The 21,377-nt window shown below is 54.9% G+C and overlaps 1 protein-coding gene across 1 annotated transcript in view; it reads right to left on the bottom strand.

Annotated features, from left to right (window-relative positions):
- KCNC1 (potassium voltage-gated channel subfamily C member 1) overlaps positions 1-21,077 on the bottom strand; it is a 44,583-nt gene extending 23,506 nt beyond the window's left edge. The window contains exon 1 of the mRNA XM_020904799.2: positions 20,505-21,077. Coding sequence (XP_020760458.1) covers positions 20,505-21,074 — 570 coding nt within the window. The 5' untranslated portion in view covers positions 21,075-21,077. The remainder of the gene's footprint in view (positions 1-20,504) is intronic.
- Between the last annotated feature and the right edge of the window lie 300 nt (positions 21,078-21,377).

Genomic DNA, 21,377 nt, shown 5'->3' with positions numbered 1-21,377 from the left:
GAGGTATCATTAACTCCACTTAGCGGATGAGAAAATTGAGGTTCAGAGTGGTTAAGATGTGTGCAAAAACATAAATAAATAAAACTCCACACAACTGGGAAGTGATAGGCAGAATTTGAAACCAGGTCTCTCTGATGCTAAAACCACCATACTCCAGGGCTTCCATTTATAAATCCCTTTCATATCCATCCAGGCAACCCTTGGACAAAGACATTTGTCTTCCCATTATAATGTCATAGGAACAGCTGGCTACAGTTTACAACAGCTTCACATTTTGAATCCCATATAAACACCATGCATGTGCATGTGTGTGTGTGTGCACATGTGCACACACAAACACACACACCAGCTGGGCCATCAGCAGGACAGCCTTTATCGCCCCCATTTGGCAGATGAGAAAACTGAGGCTCCAAGCTCTATGAAGTGTCCACTAGGAATCCACAGGGAAATTTTCCCCTAGGGCCCACTTATGTTTTTGCACTGAGTCAGGGTCCTGACTCCCCATAGGGTATGCATGTGTATGTGTGTGTGTGTGTTGAGGGACACAAAAAGATGACCCCCAAGAGGGACAGGTCAGGGAGGGCAGTGGACACAATCCAGGTGGGACCACAGCTGACTGCCCACCTGTGTTCCCTCCAAAAAACATTTATGCTTTACCCCAGGCCTATGCCAGGCACTGGGTACAAGGTGAGGAAAAACAGCCATAGCTCTTGGTAGGGAAGACTGACATTTATCAAATAACCAGGCAGGCAAACACATACTTGTATGAGGGGATGAGGACTTTGAGGGGAATGCACACAGCATTCGATGGGCTTTCAACAACAAGTCTGGGGGTTGGAGGGGGCCCCCAGGAGGAAGTGACAAGGGTACCGGGGTTGGAAAGGTAGGTAAAAATCACTAGGGAAATGCAAGGTGCAAGGACGCACATTATAAGCAGAAAGAACAGGAACCATTCCCCATCCTTGCCTTCCTTGACCATCAGCAGCCTCTAAGACAGCTCACCACTCCCTCTTTTCTGTCACACTTTCCAGGTCCCCACAGTCTCTTGATTTTCCTCCCACCTCACTGGCTGCTCCTTCTTGACATCCTTGGCAATCTTGTCCCGAGCCTCTAACTTGTGGGGTGCTCCAGAGTGCAGTTCTTGGTCCTCTTCTCCATTGACACTCATTCCCTTAGCGACTCATCCAGTCTGAAAGCTTAAATACCATCATCTATTCAAATACCACTAACTGCACACTCCCAAACGTTTATCTGCGTCAGGACTCCAGCATCCAGCTCCCTCGCGTCTCTGTGGTGGAGGTCTGCTAGTTGTCTCTGCAGCTCAGCACGTCAAATGAGCTTCTATACGCCACCCCCACTGCCGGCAGCCTTCTGCATCACAAGAGATGGCAACTCTATCCTCCCAGGACACTCTTGCCAAAAAACCCTGGAGTCATCCTTGACACCTCTCTTTCTGTCACACCTCGCTTTTAATTGTAAGGAAATCCTGTTGGCTCAGCTCTAAATAAATCCAGAATCTGACCACTTCCCACCACCACAATTACCACCCCATCCGTAGATTTACGGTAAGAGCCTCTTAACTGGTCCCTCGGCTTCCAATATTCCTGGAGCTCTAGGAGTGTTTTCAACACAGCAACCACATGATCCTCTTAAAATGTAAATCTGACTGTGTCATTTCTCTGCTCAAAACCCTGCTTCGGCTGCCCGTTTCTCTTGAAGGAAGAGCCTCACAACACCCTGAGGTCCCCAAGGGATTGGGTCCTCCATTCACCGCCAAGCTCCTTTCCTATCACTGTCCCCCTCAGCTTGTTCCAGCCACACCGCCTCCTCAAACACGATCCTTCAACATGCCAGACACACAGCTGCCTTAGAGCCCTCACACTGGCCCAGACTGTCCTTCCCCAGCATCCTCGTGGCTCATTCTCTTGCCGTTGCAGGAGGCCCACCGACCGCTCTAGAATGTCAGCCAGCACCCCGCGCAGATCTGATTCTCCTTTTTCTGCTCTCCCCATGGAGCACGTCCCCATTTGTCAAACACTAACTTTCCCCCAGCTTTACTGAGGTACGAGATATATACAGTAACACCCACCCATTCTAAGCACCCAATTGGAGAATGTTGGCACGTCACACCATCCAATTGGCTCATTTTCATGTTTATTGTTTGCCTCTCTTCCCCTTAGCATGTAAGGCCCATGCAGTAGCCGGATCAGAGGATCAGGACTGGGCCTGCCACTGGACTGAAGTCACACTCCACACTAGTAGGGGAAGAGGGGTCCTTTCCTTGGGAACCAGGGGCACAGCTAAGCAAGAGCACAGCTTCCCATCCCATGTGTCTGCTCGTCTCAACCCATCTGTCTTACACAGTGGGCACGACAACTCCCTCAGCCTCCATAGGAAGAGACCGCCTCCTCTGATGCCCACTTTCCCTTGCCTGCACGGGCAGTGCACACAGTCACAGGCTCACTGATACAGCGTCCACCTCTACCCTGCAACGTGCACAATCGTTGGCTTCGAGCTTGTGTTTACACCAGCACTGGCCACACTCACAGCAGATCGACATCCACTCTGGTAAAGGATAATCTCTCTCCATGAATCCGAGACGCACCGGGCCTTGGATGCAGTCACTAGTCATTCCGCAGCGCTGTCATCGGCTTCATCCCTACAGAGACGGTGTGTTACACTGGCAAGGGGCACTGTGACTGAGAGAAGATCCAGGTCTACACTGGCAGGGGGTACATTCGTTGACAGCAGACTCACGTCTACACAGGTGGCAGGCCCAACACACCCATCTCTTGTCCATGGGCATCCTCACTGGCTGAGAACATGAATGAGGGGAATGGGCACAAGGGTACCAAAGTTCCTTTTCGGAGGCCAGACACAGTCTCCCCTCCCAGCAGGCTGCCAGCCGAAGGTGCTTGCTGTGGAATTCAACAGCCTGAGTCCTGCCTAGGGGGCAGAACTGGCATGGGAACGTGGAATTCAAAACCCGAGTATAGGCCCTGGGGTGAGGACGCTGGAATCTGGGACACATGGCGAGGAGATGAGACCACGTCTATTCCCAGCACCTCGAGATCACTCAAGGTGAGGACAGACTCGGACTGTGTGACTCCCAGTGCCGCCCGCCCCCTCCCCACCCCACACCCGGGCCTGGCCCAGCCAGCCTGGGCTTAAAAAAGCACCAGGAAATGTCACTTTCTTTTTGAGGAGGTGCGATGGGAGGAGAAAGGCCAGGCAGTTCAGCTGCCGGCCTATTCAAAGGTAGGGAACGGTAACACTGCCCTCAAATCCTGAATCTTCTTTCCTACCCAGGTTGGACAGAATTCCAGCCCCTTTTCCAATGGATGGAGCGCTGTCTAGGGCCAGCCCAGATGCCCCAGCCTGCCTAACAGCCCAGCCAGGGCTCTGCTGCGGCTGTATGCCTCTTGTGTCTGCCCAAGCCAGGACCGGGCCTGTGGCCTGAGCAGGCTCAGAGACTCAGAGGCTGCGGCTGAACCAGACATCATCCACTGTGCTGGGTCGCCATGCTAGGCTGGCTCACGGTAGTAGCTCTGGACTCATAGCTGAATGTTCGGCAGGGACGATGCCGGCTGCCTGGTACCACTGTGCTGCCATTTCCCCATCTGCAAAATGAGAAGGGGCTCAGACCCCCTCCAGCTCCTCTTGTAGGATCCCCATGTTACCTGTAAGAACATCTCAGTCCTACCAGAGACACAGCCTGGACGAGAGACAAGTGAGCGTGGAGTCTTCCATCCAGCGAGCCATGGATGCGGCTTTCACTCATATGGTCATTCATTCAAGCTTCGTACATTCACTGAGTGCCTATTTTACTTTTCACAGGAACCTCCAGAAATCATAGCTTTAAAAAAAGCTTCCGGCACTGGGGAAGGCACACAGTAGGAATTCAATAGTGAGGGTAAAAACATCCACTGCGTGATACATCCTGAGCCGGATTCATCATCAACACTCCCACTTCCCCATCTCACTTACCCCTGCACCATCTCAGAGGTCCATAGCACAGTTACCATCCCAATTTCACAAAGAAGGAAACTGAGGCTCCAAGAGGTTAAAGAAGTTGCCCATGATCAGACACCTGGGAGGTGACAAGAGTTAGGATTTGAAACCCAGCTTTCTGTGATTCTAGCACACGTGCTCTTAACTACACACCTCGCCCCTGGATAAACACTGACTGAATGACTACCTGGGTGAATGAATAAAATTTTGTACTGGGGCAAGTATGGGTTCATGAGTGTCCGAGCCCATGAGCATGGGGAGCATGCGTGTGCGGATGTTTATGTGTTTGCATGCGGAGCTGTTTTATGGAAAGACTCCCTTGTTGTCTTGGTCTTGTGTGTGCTGGAGCTATACTTAGCTGCAGCCGTGACTGTAATGAGCAGTTAGCAGCACACCAGGCACTCTCACTGGAACCTGGTTTCCCAGGGAGATCGCCAGGGCCAGTATGCGTATGTGTGTGTGTGTGCATGTGCAGCGGGTGCAGCCTGGTGCTGGGGAACGTTGAGGCAGGGCTTGGGGAGGGCGCCTGGTGGGCTCAGCACTGTGCCTTATGAAGGGAGAGCCTCAGCTCCAGGCTAGTTGCATCTAAGCTGCCAAGCCCTGCCAAGTTCAACTCTTGGCCCCCCACATCCATGGTCCCTTGACTGGCCCTTGCTAGGCAATTAAAAGCCTTGGAGCTCATGTCTAGAGCTTGGGGATTGATTGAGAAAAGCATTTGCGTGTTGGTGGACCTCAGCGTACCTGAGCCAGGCTCATCCAGGGTCTCAAGAGAGCGCCTCCTCAGCCAGCACATCAGAGCTATCAAGGAAGCCTGCTTGCCAAGGCTGGGGACCTAAGGAGAAAGAGTGGCCTCCCCACTCCAGAGCAGATTGAAACCACAGGTATGCTCAGTGCAGTCTGGGGTCAATCCTCAGGGATTGAGGGCCAAGCTCCTCTCACGGCCTGCCCTCCAGTGGCTGCAGGGAGTCTGGAAAACCCCCAGGCTCTGAGGACCTCCCTGTCACATGGCTCTTCCTACAACTTCTTTGCAGCCCGTCCTGGATCTGCTCCATCAGAGCCTCTCACCTTTGCGATTGAGCCAGTTCCCCAGGCCAGTCCCTGCTCCCTCCTTCACTCCACAAACCATCCATCCCTTGTATCAGCAAACCCACAGATGGGCTGGGTGGCTCCACCTGCCTTCTACCCTGAAGTCCTCAGCCTCCAAATCCCATCCTCTAGAATGTTTTCATTTAGTGACAGATAGGACTTCCTCTGCTGCCTTGAAGTCAAGGGACTCGAAATTTATCCATCTACCTTCACATCCATCCATGTATTCACCCATCTACCAAGCTACCCACCCATCTGGTTATCCCTCCATACATCCTTCCTCTCATCCATTTATCCATATCCATCTACATACCCATCTTTGTATCCATTCTTTCATCTATTTGTCCATCACCCATCTGTCCACTCAACTACCTCACCTTTGACCATGGAACCAAAACATAATAGTGTACGAAGGAACACTACCACTGCTCTAGTTTACCTTCTTAATTTCCCCAAGGGAACCTGGCCATGCTTTCCTTTATCAGTAAAACAGGGGTAAGATCTAAACCTTCTACTTCACAGAGCTGTTTTGACGTACATTGTTTTAGCCAAGACTTATTGACTGTATATTATATAACAGGCGCTATCATTTCTTAAGCTGGTCCTTATTCTCTAGAAGCTGCAGCTGAGTTGGGGAGACATGTCACTCCAATAGGGCAGCTGCATCAAGGGCAGGAACATTTTTCTGGGAGAGCAGGCTCTTCAGGAGGGGGATCGGGAAAGACTGCAGGCAGGATGCCTTCTCCAAGCTGACTTTGAAGGATGCATCTGTCTCAGATATGCAGAGGTGGAAGGAAGGGCATTCTTGGTGGAGGGAACAGAATAAGCAAAGACAGGAGGCAGGGGAACAGGGGATCCTGGGGGAATAGTTGGTGTGCCTGGAGGCTGAGGGTGGGCAGTCTGGAAAGACAGGATGGGTGGCATTTCCTGGGGTAGCACAACAGGGTCTGGGAAGAGCCCTGGACGTGGAAAGCCTCGGCAAGTTAGTATAAACCATGGTGACTTCTTACACCGAGGCCTTTACTCAGATCCCCAGTCTGCCAGTCAAGGAAAAAATATCTTCTTGGTGACAGCCAGGCCTCGGGAGACATGATTCCTGCCGCCCAGAAGGGAAGCCAGCGTCTGGCATTTCTGACCTTTGTGCCACTAAATATATCATTGGTGACAGTGGTTCGTGACCCGGATGAGGCTTCCATGGCTGCCTCCCTGTCTGTGGCTCAGCCAGGCCTCCTTATACCAGCATCCCTGGGGAATCCGAACCCGGGACCAGGTTCAATGTGCTCTAGCCAGCCAGCTCCAACCCCTGGTGAACACCTCCTGTGTGCCGGGTTCCGTGCTGAGGGCTCCACCCCTCTGGGACTCTTCTTCATCTCACACAGGAGGAGATGGCTCAAGGCCACCTGCCCAAGCCCACACTGAGGTGGGGGGCACCAAAAACCAGGCCCAGCCAGGTCCAAGTCCTGTCCTCTCGTCTCTACCGTGTCTGCTCCTCACATTCCCTCTGTCTTTGGGATCTGGTCTCCCCGCCGCTGCCCCGACCCCACACCCAGCCACAGCCCTGTTCTGAACCATATTTTCTCCCTCAGAAACTACTTTTCTGCCTCTGGTCTAAACGGATTCTCCCAGCATCCCTGAGAAGCAGGTGACACCATCATGTACACTTTATAGGTGAGGTGACTAAGGCCCAGAAGGACAAGGGCCAGGTCCCAGGGGTGCGGGCCGCTCAGGGTCCATGTGACCAGTGCCCATGGCAACATGAGGAGAAGCACGCTGTCCGGGGCTGACCCTGAGCAGATGAGAGCCCTGTGGGCTTCCAAGAGGGCAGCCCTCGGCCCAGGGCTCAGGCTGCCTCCGGGTGACCCAGCGGGTGACCGTGTTCTTCCCAGCTGCTCAGAGAGCCCCTGAGGTTGAGCATAAAACATTCATCTCTAAGTGCTAAGACAGTGGCCCCAGCAGGAGGCTGTGGTCCAAAGTATGTTCAGTCCTGTCCTGCTGACAAGGTCCAAGGGAGTCCCACGCCCCCATCCTACCACCTGCACAGGCAGAGAAGGGCCCTGGGGAACCACTGAAACCCCCCGTTACAGCACCCCTCTTCATAGACATCAGGTTCATGTTCTCAGAACCCCCCGCAGCAGGTGAGGCCAGCGTCTGCAGGACACCCTTTACAGCTGAGGCAGCCAAGGCTTACAAGGTCACACGGCTCACAACCAACAGAGCTACATTTGGACCCCGGCAGCCTGGCTCCAGTCTGGCCCATCACCACTACACTAACCATCTCTCTCAGCAGACTCGGAGTGAGGGTTCTGCCACCAGAAACCACTGACAGGACCTTTGCCTGAACGGGCCCCTCACCTCTGGCTCCCTCACCAACAACCCCTCAGAGAGCAGCTCACCCCTCCACCTCTAGCCTGGTGGCAGCCGCATGTGGCCCCAGTGTCTCTCCCTGGGCACAGCTGCCTTTGAGGAGAGGACAGAGGTCCCCCAGGATGGTGAAGCAAGAGCCCTTCCCTGAGGCCCAGCTTCCTGGAGGTCCAGACTGGGCAGCGCCTTCAGCCAGGAGAGAGGAAGAGATGGCAGTGCAGACGTGAGCAAAGCCAAGCGCTGGGAGGACACACACTATAGGTAGATCCCACTGTCAGGGGCCCAGGGGCCGGGGGTGGCTGTGCGGAGCTCTGCTCTCCTCCCACTGTCCCCTGGTTCAGCCCTGGACCCTGGTCTCTCTCTGCGCCTTGAACCCCAGGCACACACCTGCTCAGGGTTTTTACCTGTCCCATTTGTTCTGCTCTGCAGATGTCACATGTCTACCTCCCTCTCCTCCTGCAAGTCTTTGCAGAAACATCACCTGCCCAGGGAGGTCTTCCCTGCCACAGGAGTTAAGTCACCACCTCCAGCCTTCCCCGGGTCTTCCCTCCATTGTATATCTCCCTAGCACTTCTTACCATCTGACACATGAAACAGTACATGTATTTCTTTCTTTTTATTCTCCCTGCTTGAGAATGTAAGCTTCTTGAGGGCAGGGATTCTTGACTGCTTTATTCTTTGCTCTACTCTCAGCTTCCAGAACAGTGTCTGCAACCTAGTAAGTAGGTGCTCAATAAATATTTGTGGAATGAATGACCAGGTGCTAAGAGCAGCCCCTGGCAGGGGAACCACACAGACTGTCTTCATGTGGACAGGCGGGGCACAGGGACAACAGTCCCTCCCTGCACTGTGGATGGGGAAGGTAGGAGGTGAGGTGGAGTGCACCATGGGCAGAGGGTCAGGGGGAAAGTAAAGCAGGAGTAGGGTTGCCAGGCTGGCAGGGGAAGGGTCCAAGTTAAGCCAGGGTGGAAGGGGCATACATCTGAGGCCCTGAGGCTTGAGTGAGCTTCCTCTGGCTGCCTTGGGCCCGGCTGACACAGTATCAGACTCTGGGCCCAGCAAGGCTGGCTCTTGAGGGCCCCTGAGCTCAGCTGTCTGGGGCTACTCCAGCTAAAATTAGCCTGTCCCCACTCAGCCTGGTAGGGTGGTCCAGCCTGAGGATGGGTACTGCCCACCGGCACCAACAGGAGCCCCAGTCCTCAGCCTCGAGGCCCCAGCAGCTCCTGGGGTCTGCCTGGGCCCTGAGGCCATGGTTCCCTGTGCCTGCACGTCCCCTGTAAAGAGGAGACATCTCCACACCCTGCGCGGTGATGCCTGGCCCTGGCCCAGCACCCCCACCACACTGGCACCCTTGCCAGCATCTTAGGTCCCTGGGCTTGGCTCCCGACCAGAGCCTGATGTCAGTGGCCTCCCTCCCTCTCTGCCCGCAGGCAGGAGTTCCATCATCCATCTCTCTCACCCCCCTACACCTGGGGAGGGAGGCAGAGCAGGGATGAGCGGCCCATGACAACAGAGGGGGTGACCAAGCCCCCTGAAGAGGGCTATGACCTGCCCAGGATACACGGCAGATTTACAGCAGGACCAAGACGGAATCCAGGCCTGCCTCCAAGGATGACACCACCGAGATCTGGTTCCTGGGAGAAAGATGATTCTGGAAGAAGGGGCCCCTGGGGCCAAGAAGGTGAGGTGACCCTCAGAGAGGCAATGAAGGCAGAGTCAGCTGCTGAAAAAGGAGGCAGGTCATGAACAGGCCAGGATTTGGTTCTTCTAGAGCCAAGCACTGTTAAAAAGACAATAATGGAACCCACGATAATTAAGCACTTATTATGTTTCGGATTCTGGGCTAAAGTGCTTAACACATTCAATCCTCCCGACTTCCCTATGAGTCAGGTGCTATTAACAGCCCTCTCTTGAGGCACAGACAGGTTAGGGAACTTGTCCAAGGTCACACAGCTGAAAAGAGGAAGTGGGGCTGGGATATGAATGCAGGCCTCCTGGCTCAAGAGGTCACGCTCTTAGGGAGAGAACGGGGCTCCAGGGCATATCACTAAGATCAGGTCACTAGGAAGTGGGGGCCAGCTCCGAAGCCCATGCACTTTCTACTGAACACAAGACTGTGGCTTTAAGCAGGGGAATTTGGGACAAAAGGCATCCGAGGCCTTCCAGGGCCGGTATTGAAAGCTGGTAATGCCTAGAACTTCATGCAAACACAGCTGACAGAGGAAAGGGGACGATGGGAGGGGTAAAGCGAGGGAAGGAGATGACCAGGGAAGGAGGTGGGGAGGGAGAGGGAGAAAAAGAACCTGGCTGGTCTTTAGGAGAAACAGAGTCCCAAAGGAAGTTAGATGTGGGCATCGGCTGGACCAAGTGGACATGGGAACTCAAGAGTTCTTGCAATGCACAATGTCATCATCCCAAGAACTTGTGCATCCTGGTTTTCAAAAATACTTTCTCAGTCTCTGAGCTCTGGTTGTAGGCAGTGAGTTGGGATGGAGGGCTTGTGTTCCCAGGTGAGGCAAAGAAGGACGGGGTCAGCCAGTAATAGGCTCTGAGGTGTGGGGCCGATGTCTGGCCTAGGTCTGGAACTCTGGTCTCCTTATCTATTCTCCCAATGACTATGTATTTAGAATATAGAGCTTATATTCTAGTAGAAAATTCTTTACTATTTCATTGGAAAAGACCCTGATGCTGGGAAAGATTGAAGGCAGGAGGAGAAGGGGACGACAGAGGATGAGATGGTTGGACGGCATCACCAACTCTATGGAGAGGAGTTTGAGAAAACTCCAGGAGATAGTGAAGGACCGGGAAGCCTGGTGTGCTGCAGTTCATGGGGTTGCAAGGAGTTGGACATGGCTGAGCAGCTGAACAACAACATATTCAAGTGGGGGAAGCAGACAATAAAGGTCAATAAGAAAATACAGTTGGATGGTGTTAAATGCCAAGAAGGAAACAGGAAAGGACGAAATGGGGGAAGGGAATGCAAGGGTGCACCCTGAGAGGATGAGGACTGAGTACAGGCCTAAAGGAGGTGGGGGAGTCAAGAGTGAGGGGAAAGTGCTCCAGGTAGAAGGCAGGGCGAGAGGACAGGTCTTGAGGCAGAAGCACAAGCGCTGTGCTGGCGGAAAACCAAGGAGCCAGAATGAGCGGGGAGGAAAGAGAGCAGAGGGGGAGACTGGGTGCGGGCAGCTCCTGAGGAGCCTGATAACCCTTGTAGGGGCCTGGCTTCTCCCTGAGTGAGCAGAGTACAGAAGTAGCTCAACCTGACAAGCGTTTGACCAGGAGGGCCCTGGCTGCTGTGCGCAGAAGGCGCTGGAAAGGGCAGAAGCGGGGGGACAGTTCACAGGAATCCGGGGGAGAGAAGATGGTGGCTTCAGCCATGGAGGTAGCGGTGGAGGCAATGTGACGAGGTCGGGTTCTGGCTGTATTTGCAGCCCAGAGACAACAGGATTTGCTGACGCGTGAGAAGAGAGGAACTGGAATCAAGGAGGGGTGCTAAGGTTTTTGCTCTCAGCACCCGGATGGAAGTGGCTGTCATTTATCCTGCTGGGGCCTTACCCTCCAGGCCCATCACCCTGATGTCAGTGTCTTAGGCACAAGGAAAGATCAGAATCACCCATGAAGCTCTGCCAACCTGCACATACCCATCCAGGCCTGTCTGTGTCCTGATACTTCCCCTCCACTGGAAACGGTTTCCTGCCTCAGCATTTCTCAGAATCTGGTGTGCGTATGATTCATCCGTATGAGGATCTTGTTAAAACGCAGATTCTGAATCAGTAGGGCTGGGGGCAGGGCTGGGACCTGAAGCTCTTTCTTTCTACCAAGTGCCCAGGTGATGTTGATTCTCTTGGTCAGAGGACCACACTGAGGAGCAACAACTCCTGTGTCCCAGACTCCACAGCAAATCCTCCTTCTCTGAGTATCAGCATTGCTGGAGAACAGATTCTGGAGCATAAGCATCCTGACCATCTCCTTCCAGACCTAGGAGTCAAGTTCTCCAGGGACAGAGCCCAGGAGTTTGACCTGTTTTTTTTCTTTTGGCTTCTCAGCATGTGGGATCTTCCCTGACCAAGGACTGAACCTGTGCTCTGTGTTGGGAGTGTGGAATCGTAACCAGTGGATTGCCAGGGAAATCCAAGCCTGACGTTTTTGAATGATCGGGCTGCTGTCTATGGGGTCACACAGCGTCGGACACGACTGAAGCGACTTAGCAGCAGCAGCAGCAAGTAAACTGAAAGTTACCCATGGATGGGGGTCCCCAGCAAACACCCCTCTAGCCACATTACAACTATTGCAAACATCCCTGGCCCATCCAGCACAGCAGCAGTCCACTGCCTCCCTTCTCTGCAGTGCCCCTGCACCATCGAAGATAGCCCCAGCCTGCCCTGCTCCAGCCCCCAGAGTCTGGCATAGCATCTTGTCACTCAGTACACCTTTCCGCAGCTCAAGAAGGGCAGACAGCTAAGAGAAGGGCCTGGAGAAGAGAGCTGTAGGTGCCACCAGCTGGGCCAGAGCAAGCACAACCTAGAGAGGTGGTACCGCCACGTCTGTGCCATGAGAGGACTGGGGGAGCCTGCACACCTGGTGACTCCCAGGGGTCCAGCGCCTGTGGCGACCCCAGGCAGGACGGGGATTACTACGGGAGCCTGAATGAATGTAGGAAGAGCTTCTCTGGCCCCCACCCCTTCCCGCTTGGTATCAGGAGAGCTTGCATATGACCTAGAGAGGAGCTGGGCCCAGAATGTGGAAGGAGAAATAGGTAAGGGCTAACCCAGCTCCCAGGGCTTCCCAGGTGGCGCTAGTGGTAAAGAACCCACCTGCCAATGCAAGAGACACAAGAGATGCGGGTTTGATCCCTGGGTTGGGAAGATCCCCTGGAGGAGGGCATGGCAACCCACTCCAGTATTCATGCCTGGAGAATCCCATGGACAGAGGAGCCTGTCGAGCTATGGTCCATAGGGTCACAAAGGGTCAGAGAAAACTGAAACAACTTAGCATGCATGTACAACCTGGCTCCCACAGTGCCTCCGGGAAGCTGAAGCTTGGAACTCTAGACTCCTGGAGTGTCAGAGTCGGGAAGGGACTTGGTGGTAATTTAGAACAGGGGTCCCCAATCTCTGAGATCTAATGCCCTATGACCTGATGTGGAGCTGATGTAGTAACAATAGAAATAAAGTGTATAATAAATGTATCGTGCTTGAATCATCCTGAAGCCATCCTCCACCCTGGTTCATGGAAAAACTGCCTTCCATGAAACTGGTCCGTGCAGTCAAAAAGGATGGGCACTGCTGATTTAGAAGGTCTTCTCTCTTCCACAGGGAGAGAAACTGCGGCCTGAAGGGACAATGGAACCTGCCTCTGGGAGCCTGGTTGGCTTAATGGCCTAGCTACAGACTTTGCTCTGGTATAGTTGCCTCATGACGACAACAGGGGTCCTGTCTGTGGCCTCTTCTCTCCTCGTCCCTGGGCTGGTGCTAAGCCCCAGGCCCCCAAGGAGTGACCCACTGACCGTCAGCTCAAATCAGGTAAGCTTGGTGACTTCTTGCCCAACCCAGGCCCTGCACTCCCAAAGGAGTCAGTAAGGGCAGGAGCAGTCAGGCTAAGCATTAGGGATCTGGGGGAATGGATTTTCGGTTCATCAAAAACTAGAAAGGCTACTCGGAGAGGGAATAGATGAGCAAAAACCCGGAGGCTGGACTGAGGGCTGAAGGTGAGGTCAGGGAGGAGCCTGGCATAAAGGAGGAGCTTGGCAGAAGGGAGGAGCCTGGCAGAAGGGAGGAGCCTGGCAGAAGGGAGCAGCAGGACCCGTGGCCGGCTTCCAGAGCAGAAGGCCTCGAATGCAGAGCTGAGGAGGAGCCAGCATGCTCACCAGGTGTCACCTCTCGCAGGATAACTTCTGACCCTCCAAGCCCCTCAGTCCTTTCCTGGGGCCTGCACAGTTGGCAGGGACAGGAGAGGCACCTTCTGAAAAGCCTCTTCTTGGGGGCTGCCAGCACACCATCTGACCCCACCAGACTGGACCCTCACCTGCCATGGTTCAGGGGCCAGAACTGCAGAGCAGGATTCCCAAACAGGTTTCTGGGAAAGAGTGTTTGCTGAAAGAGTAAGGGAACCAGAAGGAAACCCAAGCCTGGGCCACAGCCAGCCACAGCCCCCCGTACCCTGGAATAGCGACAAGAGGCGGTACTGAATAGTGGTTATGGACGGAGCTCCAGGGTCAGGTGGTCCCACAGCCGAATGCTGGTCCACTACTCAGGGTCTACAATGACCTTGGAAAGGTTACTTAACCTCTCTGAGCTGCAAAAGCCTCATGTGGGACATTGGTGTGATAATAATGGTACAGCTCCATGGGTGTTCGTATGACAATTGAATGAGAATACGTAAATCAAATCCTTAAGGCTCTGATACAAAGTAAGTGCTTTAGTAAATACTGCGCGTGTGTGCTAAGTCACTTCAATTGTGTCCGACTCTGTGCGACGCTATGGACTGTAGCCTGCCAGTCTCCTCTGTGCATGGCATTCTCCAGGCAAGAATACAGGAGTGGGTTGCCATTTCCTGCTCTAGGAGATCTTCCCAACCCAGGGACTGAACTCGAGTCTCTTAAATTTCCTGCATTGGTAGGAGAGTTCTTTACCACTAACACCACCTGGGTAGTAAACAGTAGCCATTAGTACGGTGACTCGAGAAAGCGGCTTCTGGAAAATCCTGCCTGGGGGATGAATACAGGTTCTGGGCCAAGTCTGGGTTGACTGGCTAAGAGAGGTCTCTACCAGCTGTACTGCGCCCTGGGAGGGGAGTGGGGAAGGGAGGAAGGAGGGCAGCTAACTGCTGCCCAGGTGGAATTTAATATTCCCTTAAAACTAAGAGAGCAAAGAAATACAAATGGCCAGGCCCTAGGCCAAGAGGCTTGGGGTGGAGTTTGAGCCCCATTGATGGGCTGTGTGGTCTTAGGCAAGTGTCTTCCCTGCTCTGAGCCTGATTTTCCTCTGCTGGATAAGGGCAGTGGCTAGAGGTGGCCTGGGAGCACCCAACAGTCCTGTGCATGTGAAAGGCAGTCCCTCCCCCCAAGTGGTTCCCTGGCACTAGGACTGGGCACCTAACTGTCCCTGGAGCCTCTTAGGTTCCCCTTTCCCTGGAGCCTGCACTCAGGGTGTGGCCAGGCTGGCCCAGGGCCCATGGGAGGCAGCAGCTTGAGGCCCTGACCTTTTGGTCCAGAGTGAATACACTGGTCGTAGGACTGCTCAGAATAGTCATAGCACTATATTCAGCTGTCTTGGGAGGCCCCGAGATCCCTGGTCCAGGCAGTGGGCTCTGGAACGAGTCCCCACCAGCCCCCTTCCCCTGCCTTTGCGACAACATACTTCCCTCTTTGGAGGCTCAGGTCAGTCTCCTCTAAAGCTCTGGCACATTCTAGACAGCCCAGAGTTAGGGAGCACAGACTCCTGCCCCCGGAGTGCCAGACCCCAGACACTCACTGAGGTGTCATAAGGTGGACAGGGCTCCCAGCCCCGGAACCAGGAGTTGGAGACCTGAGTTTCCAAACCACTCCCCTAACTTGTTCACATGTGACCTTGGATAAAGCACGCCTCTCTGGGCCTCAACTTCCTCATTTGTTTCAATAATGGCTCCTATTAAACTGAGTATGTAAGAAGCTTAGATTCTGGAGCGGGAGACAGATTGGAATCAAGCAAGACTGCTAATGAGCATTTTATTACACACTAGATTGCTACTCTGAAGGGAAGGACTCTGGTCCTAGACTCAGCCTGTGGGGTCCAGAAAAGCATTGCCAGGGAACTGATGTTTGAGGAGGGGTGTCAAGGATGAAGAGGGGCAACTCAGAAGGAAAGAGTACTCCAGAGGGAACAGTATATGCAAAGGCCATCAGGCAGGGAGACCTGGCACGTGCAAGAAACTGAATTGCGGCCAGGATGAATGAAGCTCATCTGATGTAATGAGAGAGCCAGGCCAGAGGAGCCTAGAGAGACAGGCATGGCCCGAGGGGCCACAGAATGGGCTGGGGAAGCACCGAAGGGTTTTAAGCAGGCAAGGCTATGAGCTGACAGATTTGTGAGTTGAAGAGATCGCTGTGACTTACAAGTGGAGGACGACATGGAAGGGCCAGGGGCTGGAGGCAGGACAGGAGTCAGGAAGCTGGAGGAGGGTGGGTCTGAGGGACACAAAGGTGTCTGGAAACCAGGATAGTGGGCATGGAGACAGAGGGCAAAGGGTGGAGTCTAGAGAGAGTCATGGAGTAGAATGCTAATCCAACCAACAGGAGTTTAATAACAGAAGCCAACATTTATTGAGCACTTACCACATGCAAGGCCCTGTGACTTGGGGCTTTCCACCAACACGTAGATAACTCAGTTAATCTTTCCATCAACCCTCTGGGACAGGTTCTTTCATTATGCGCCCATTTTAGAGGTGAAGAGGCTGAGAAACTGACTAGAAGACACTTGGTTTGTGACTTACATTACTGGCTGGGGAGCTGGAGCAGGAGAGGCTGCAGTACCATTCAAAGACACATGGACACCTGTCAAAGCATCGTGGGAAGGTGAAGATCACCGAATGGGGGACACACCATGGTGAGGAGTGCCTGGGGTGGCCAGAGGGGAACGCACCAAGCCCTTCTGCCCTGCTCATGGGTCTCCTTCACATGTTCCCATGATTCAAAGTGGGGCGCTGACCTGGGGCAGTGTGCTCTGAGGTGGGGGCGAGCTGCCCAGGAAGTCCCTATTAGCACCCCCGTCCCCAGTCCCTCCACATGCCAAGCCAAGAGCCCAGTGTCAGCTGGGACCCAAGGGAGGACCAAAGTCTCTGGCTGGGCAACTCATCCCAGCTGCCAGGTGACGACCCTCCCCAGGGGGTTGGGGGAGAGGAGGACTACATCAGGAGGACTCTATCAGGTCCCGAACAGGTGGGGACAAGGAGGGGAGACAGACCTGGCATCAAAGGAGAGCTGAGCAGTGGGGTGGATGGAGGTGGGGCTTCCCAAGCTTGGGGTCACTGGCATTTCATTGGAAAGTCAAGTGACTTTGGGGCACAGATGCTCCCCGACCCCGCCACACACAGGACACTCTCTGGCCTGTAGCACAGGACACACCATTGGTGATATGTGACCTGACACCAAACGATGATCCTGATGACAACATGAACATCAAAGATAAAAGCCAAGAGCCTCAGACCTGTGCTGGCCCCCAGGGAAAAGAGGAGGGCAGTTTTCAAGGCTGGGCTGCCCCAGTCTGCTCGCACACGACCCTGCCTGCTCCCACACCTCCACAGTTTTGCATGCTAGCACTGCCGTCCCCTGCCATCCTCCCATCTAATTCCTACTTGCCCCTCAAAGTCCGTCCCCAAGTTACCTCCTCCGGGATAGTTTTTACTCTCACAGTCCCAGGAAGCCCCTTCACGGCCCTTACCACAAAGTGTCATAGTCATCTTTTGCTTATGTGTGTCTGGGGCAAGACCCCTCACCCCAGAGACAAGTTGGGCTCATCCTGCTCCAGCTCACCTCCCTACCCCTCACTCCCTCAGCCTGGGAACCCAGGAACCAGCAGGAGAGAGGGGCCAGCGAACCAGCAGCTCCAGCTAGCGCTGTCACCTCCGAGGAGCTCAGATGGAGCCTCCCACCCCCCCAGTTAGCCCCTATCTCCCAGGGCCACCACTAAGGCCTGCAGTCGGGTGGCCTCACTGTTCACCAACAACCAACTGGCCTGGGCTAGAGCAATATTTCCACTGAGGATGGGAAACAGGGGGCAAAACCACTCACTAAGGTGGCTCAGAAGTCCCGGGAGATGAAGGCAGCAGGGAGCAAGCGGGTCTGAGTTTCACCTCCCTCAAGGCACACACACAGAGGTAACCCAAAGCCTCTCTCACATACAAGTCCATACAGCCACACTGACACCAGGTTCCCGCACACAGCTCCTGCCTCACACTCGCCTCACATACACACAGGGTCTCTGTCACACATGGAGCTCCCAGCCCACACAGCCTGACACACAGATGGTCTCGTGCATGCGGGCTTACATGCAGAGCTTCCCAGTGTCCCACCCGCCACGTACAGAAATACACTCACCTCAAGTCTCTCACACCCTCCCCAAGAATCCTTCTCTCTCTCACATGCACAGAGCACCTCTCTGACACATACAGTCCCCTCTCTCTCTTATATACGCACTCTCTCCCACACAGGCTCACTCTCACACACAAAGTCCATCTCTCAAAACCCACAGAATCTGTCTTTTTCACATTCACACGGGATTACTCTGATACAGAAACACAGAATTTCTCTCACGTAGTCAATCTCAACACACACACCCACCCACCCCCAGAGTCTCACTCACACATGCTTTTATTCTCATGTGGCCTTTCTCTCTCTCTCTCTCTCACACACACACATGAAGAACCTCTCACACCCACACAGAATCTCTCTTACACAGATTCTCACACATACGGCTTGTCTTTCACACACACCTACAGTGTCACACACAGGATTCTGGTCTGGAATCCCGAATAAACATTTAAATCCCGGCCTCGAAATCTGAGGCGGCCTGGGGCCCGCGAGGGGGAGGGGTAAACAAAGGTGACGGAGGCGGCGGAGGAGCCGAGATGGAGGAGGGAGAGCGGGCGGGCGGGCAGCCGGCTGGGCTCTGCGCAGATGAGCCGCAGAGAGGCAGCGCAATGCAGCTAGGCCAGCCGGGCGTGCAGCGGGAAGCCTGGGTTCTAATCCAGGCTCTGCCCTCACTTCCTGTGTGCCCTTGGGCAGGCCCAGTGTCCTCAGCTGTCACCCAAGGGAGCTGGAACAACTCTCTGTGGCCACTGGGGAGAGAATGTCGCACAGACAGGCTGAGGGGGGCACCTTCTAAGCATCCCCCCACACCCCACCCCCAACCACTGCTCAACTTTTCCCTCAGAGTCTGCTCTTCAGTGGACACTGGAGAGAACCAGGACTTTTCTGTAAGATTCTGTAAGATTCATGACCCCTTTAGCCAACTCATGTATCTGCATGGGGGAATGGCCAGTGGGAGGAGATGGACGGGGCAGGGGGCTAGAATATGTCCCACGTGACCCCTGCCTATCCTGAAACTTCAGGGGCTAGGGTCAGAGCCCTAAAGCTGACCCCAGGGGTAGGGTGGAGGGACGCAGCCTCTTGCTAGGGCGCCAGAAGGTGGAGAGGACCATATGGAAGTTGGGCCTACTCTTTGCTTCTGGGGCAAAGGGGGTGGTGGGGTGGTAGTAAGATGCTTCCCAAGGTCAAATGCAGGCTAATGGGCAGCTGCTCTAACCTCGGCCTCTGCTCCTCCTGCCCCCTGCCCCCACATGCACCAGTTCAACCTCCCAGTCCCCTTTCTCCTGCCCCTCCTCACAGCTCAGCTACAGCCTCCAGTTACATAATCCCCTGGCTAAGGTGGCCTCTGTCAGGAGAGGGGAGAGGGGGGAGACCTCTGAGGATCCCAGTCTCCTCTGGAGATGGCAGGGAGCTGGTGGCCAGCTGAGTGGAGGACGGGGTCCCAGGAGACTTGGGTCCCAGTACACCATGGCCTCTAACTCCCTGGGTGACCTTGGGCAGGCTTTTCAAAACAGAGGGTTTAACTCTCTCTCTGTTACTGCACCTCCACACACCCCCTGCCCGCCCCAAACACACACATAGCTGATCTAGGATTCAATATATAAGACCTGTTGCCCTCTCCCTCAGATGCTAAAACACTGAGTATTTTATATCAGTAACACATCCATCAGGCCTGTGCCTAAACACAGCCTTTTCCTGCTGTGGACGCTTCAGTGCCCCCGGGTTCCTTCTCCCCACTGAAGTCAGCCAGGCAGGCACTCCTGCTCCCTCCCCTGCCCGAACCTCCCTCCCTGGGCTCTGGATGGCAGGAGGGAAGGGGTGTGGAGCAGTAAAGGAGATGGGGCATTGCAGGTAATGTCTTGCCTGGGAGAGGATTAGGGGGTGGCTCACATATGGGGGAGGGACTCTGCTTTAAATTCCCAGCTCTGACCCTTCCCCTCTGTTCAGGTATCTGAGGGCAGAGCCTAGCAAAGGCAAAAGGGGTTTCTTCCAGGGTAGGTAGCTGCTACCCCGTATCCCTTTCGGGCTCAGTTAAGCAGCAAAGACCTTCAGAATTCACCAAATCCCCTCTCTCACTTTACATCTGAGGGAACTGATCGGAGGAGCCACACGATGGGCCAAGGTGGGCCGCAGGGTGCCCTTTCTCCCTGGCAACAAGCTGCTGTCATTAAAGGGGAGTGGCTGATGAAGACACACCTCCTTCTCACAGGCCTATAGACCCCCTCTCGGTCCCCACAGGTCCTAGAGGAAGCACAGGCAGAAGCCCAGAGGTCCCCTTCAGCCCTCTCTCCTTTTGACAAGGAAGAAAGGCAGGTTCTGTTTCCAGGAACAGGTCTCAGAAGGATCACACCCTCCCCCCTCCCCATCTATCAGTTAATTAGCCATAAAGACTGCCCCTTAAAAAAAAAAAAAAAAAAAGACTGCCCCTCGACCATCTCCCTGGGATGGTCCTGAGGCTGCTCCCCAGGGTGGGGTGGTCCATCTCAGGCAGCAGATCAGGTCTCAAGCCCTCTTCTGTGGGCCCTGGCTGGTCCCACATGCCCCATACCTGGGAGAGAGGAAGGACTCCTGCTTCCCTCCCCACACCAAAATCTAAAGGACAGTTCAAAGCTTCATCTGTACATCTGCAGAGACGGCAGTGTGCATGCACAGGCACGCCTGCACACTCAAACATACACACATGCTCACTCATTCTCACCACACACCTTACCCACCCAAATATACACTTACACAAATATGCGCACACTATCAACTCACGCACACAAACACACCCATTCATACTCACTTAAACAGACTAAATTCAGAAATACACAGACCTTTACATAAGTACAAAGCTAGCCACCCTTGAGGAGAGTCACTGTCTCTGACACAGGCGCAGAAACACCCTCCTTTCTGCTTTGACTCCCCGGGCACCAGTTCTCGGATCCAACCCTGCCCGCTGCCTTTCCCGCCCCACTCTTCTCATGGGTAAGTTGTCACTTACCCTCGCGTAGCGGGATGAGTAGGGGTCCTCGAAGAGGGCCCAGATGCGCGGCTGCCAGCGGCGCCAGAAGCCGCCAGGCCGTCCGTCTGGGGAGTCGCTGAGCGCCAGGCGCTTGGTCATCTCCAACTCGTCCTCGCCGTCGCCTGAGTCGCCGGGGCCGTCGGCGTCCGCGTCGTCCGCGCTGTTGTCCAGGGGCGCGCCGCCGAAGCTGTCCAGCGCCTCCTCGGCGTCGCGGTGTTGGCGGTAAGTCATCCAGCAGCAGGGCTCCACGTCGGTCTCGTCGATGCCCCAGAAGGCCAGCTCCTCCTCGTAGAGTGGCCCGCACACGTCGGCCGGGCAGTGCAGCTTGCCCGTGCGGTAGTAGTTCAGGATGTGCGCGAAGACGCCGGGGTGGCGGTCGAAAAAGAACTCGTCTGCGCGCGGGTCATAGTCGAAGTGGCTGTGGGCGTCGGGCTCCGCCAGCCAGGCGAGCCGCGTGCCGGGCAGCGTGCGCAGCGTCGAGCGGTACGTCTGGTGGCGCGTGCCGCCCACGTTGATCACGATGCGCTCGCTTTCGTCCCCTTGGCCCATCGCGGCGCCTCCTTAGGCATGGCGCGGCCCAGGGACACCCATGGGAGCGGCCGCCAGGGGGAGTTGGCGCCGGGGAGGGAGGCGCGCGGCCTCCTCCCCCCTCCCCCCAGCCGTCGGGGGGACAGAGGACCGCGGTTCCGGCTACTCCGAGAGCAACCCAAGCCCTTCAGGGCGCTTTCTGGCGGGTGCTGGTCCAAGGGAGTGTGCGCGGGATCCCCAGGGTCTCCGGGAGCCAGATGTGGGAGGGAGCTAGTCCGGCTGCGGAGGAGGCAGAGGAGGAAAGAAGGGAGGGAGGGAGAGAGG

The sequence above is a fragment of the Odocoileus virginianus genome, chromosome 10, assembly GCF_023699985.2.
Source record: "Odocoileus virginianus isolate 20LAN1187 ecotype Illinois chromosome 10, Ovbor_1.2, whole genome shotgun sequence".
Classification (NCBI taxonomy): domain Eukaryota; kingdom Metazoa; phylum Chordata; class Mammalia; order Artiodactyla; family Cervidae; genus Odocoileus; species Odocoileus virginianus.
The sequence above is the reverse complement of the archived record's forward strand: the minus strand, read 5'-3'. Positions and strand labels throughout refer to the sequence as shown.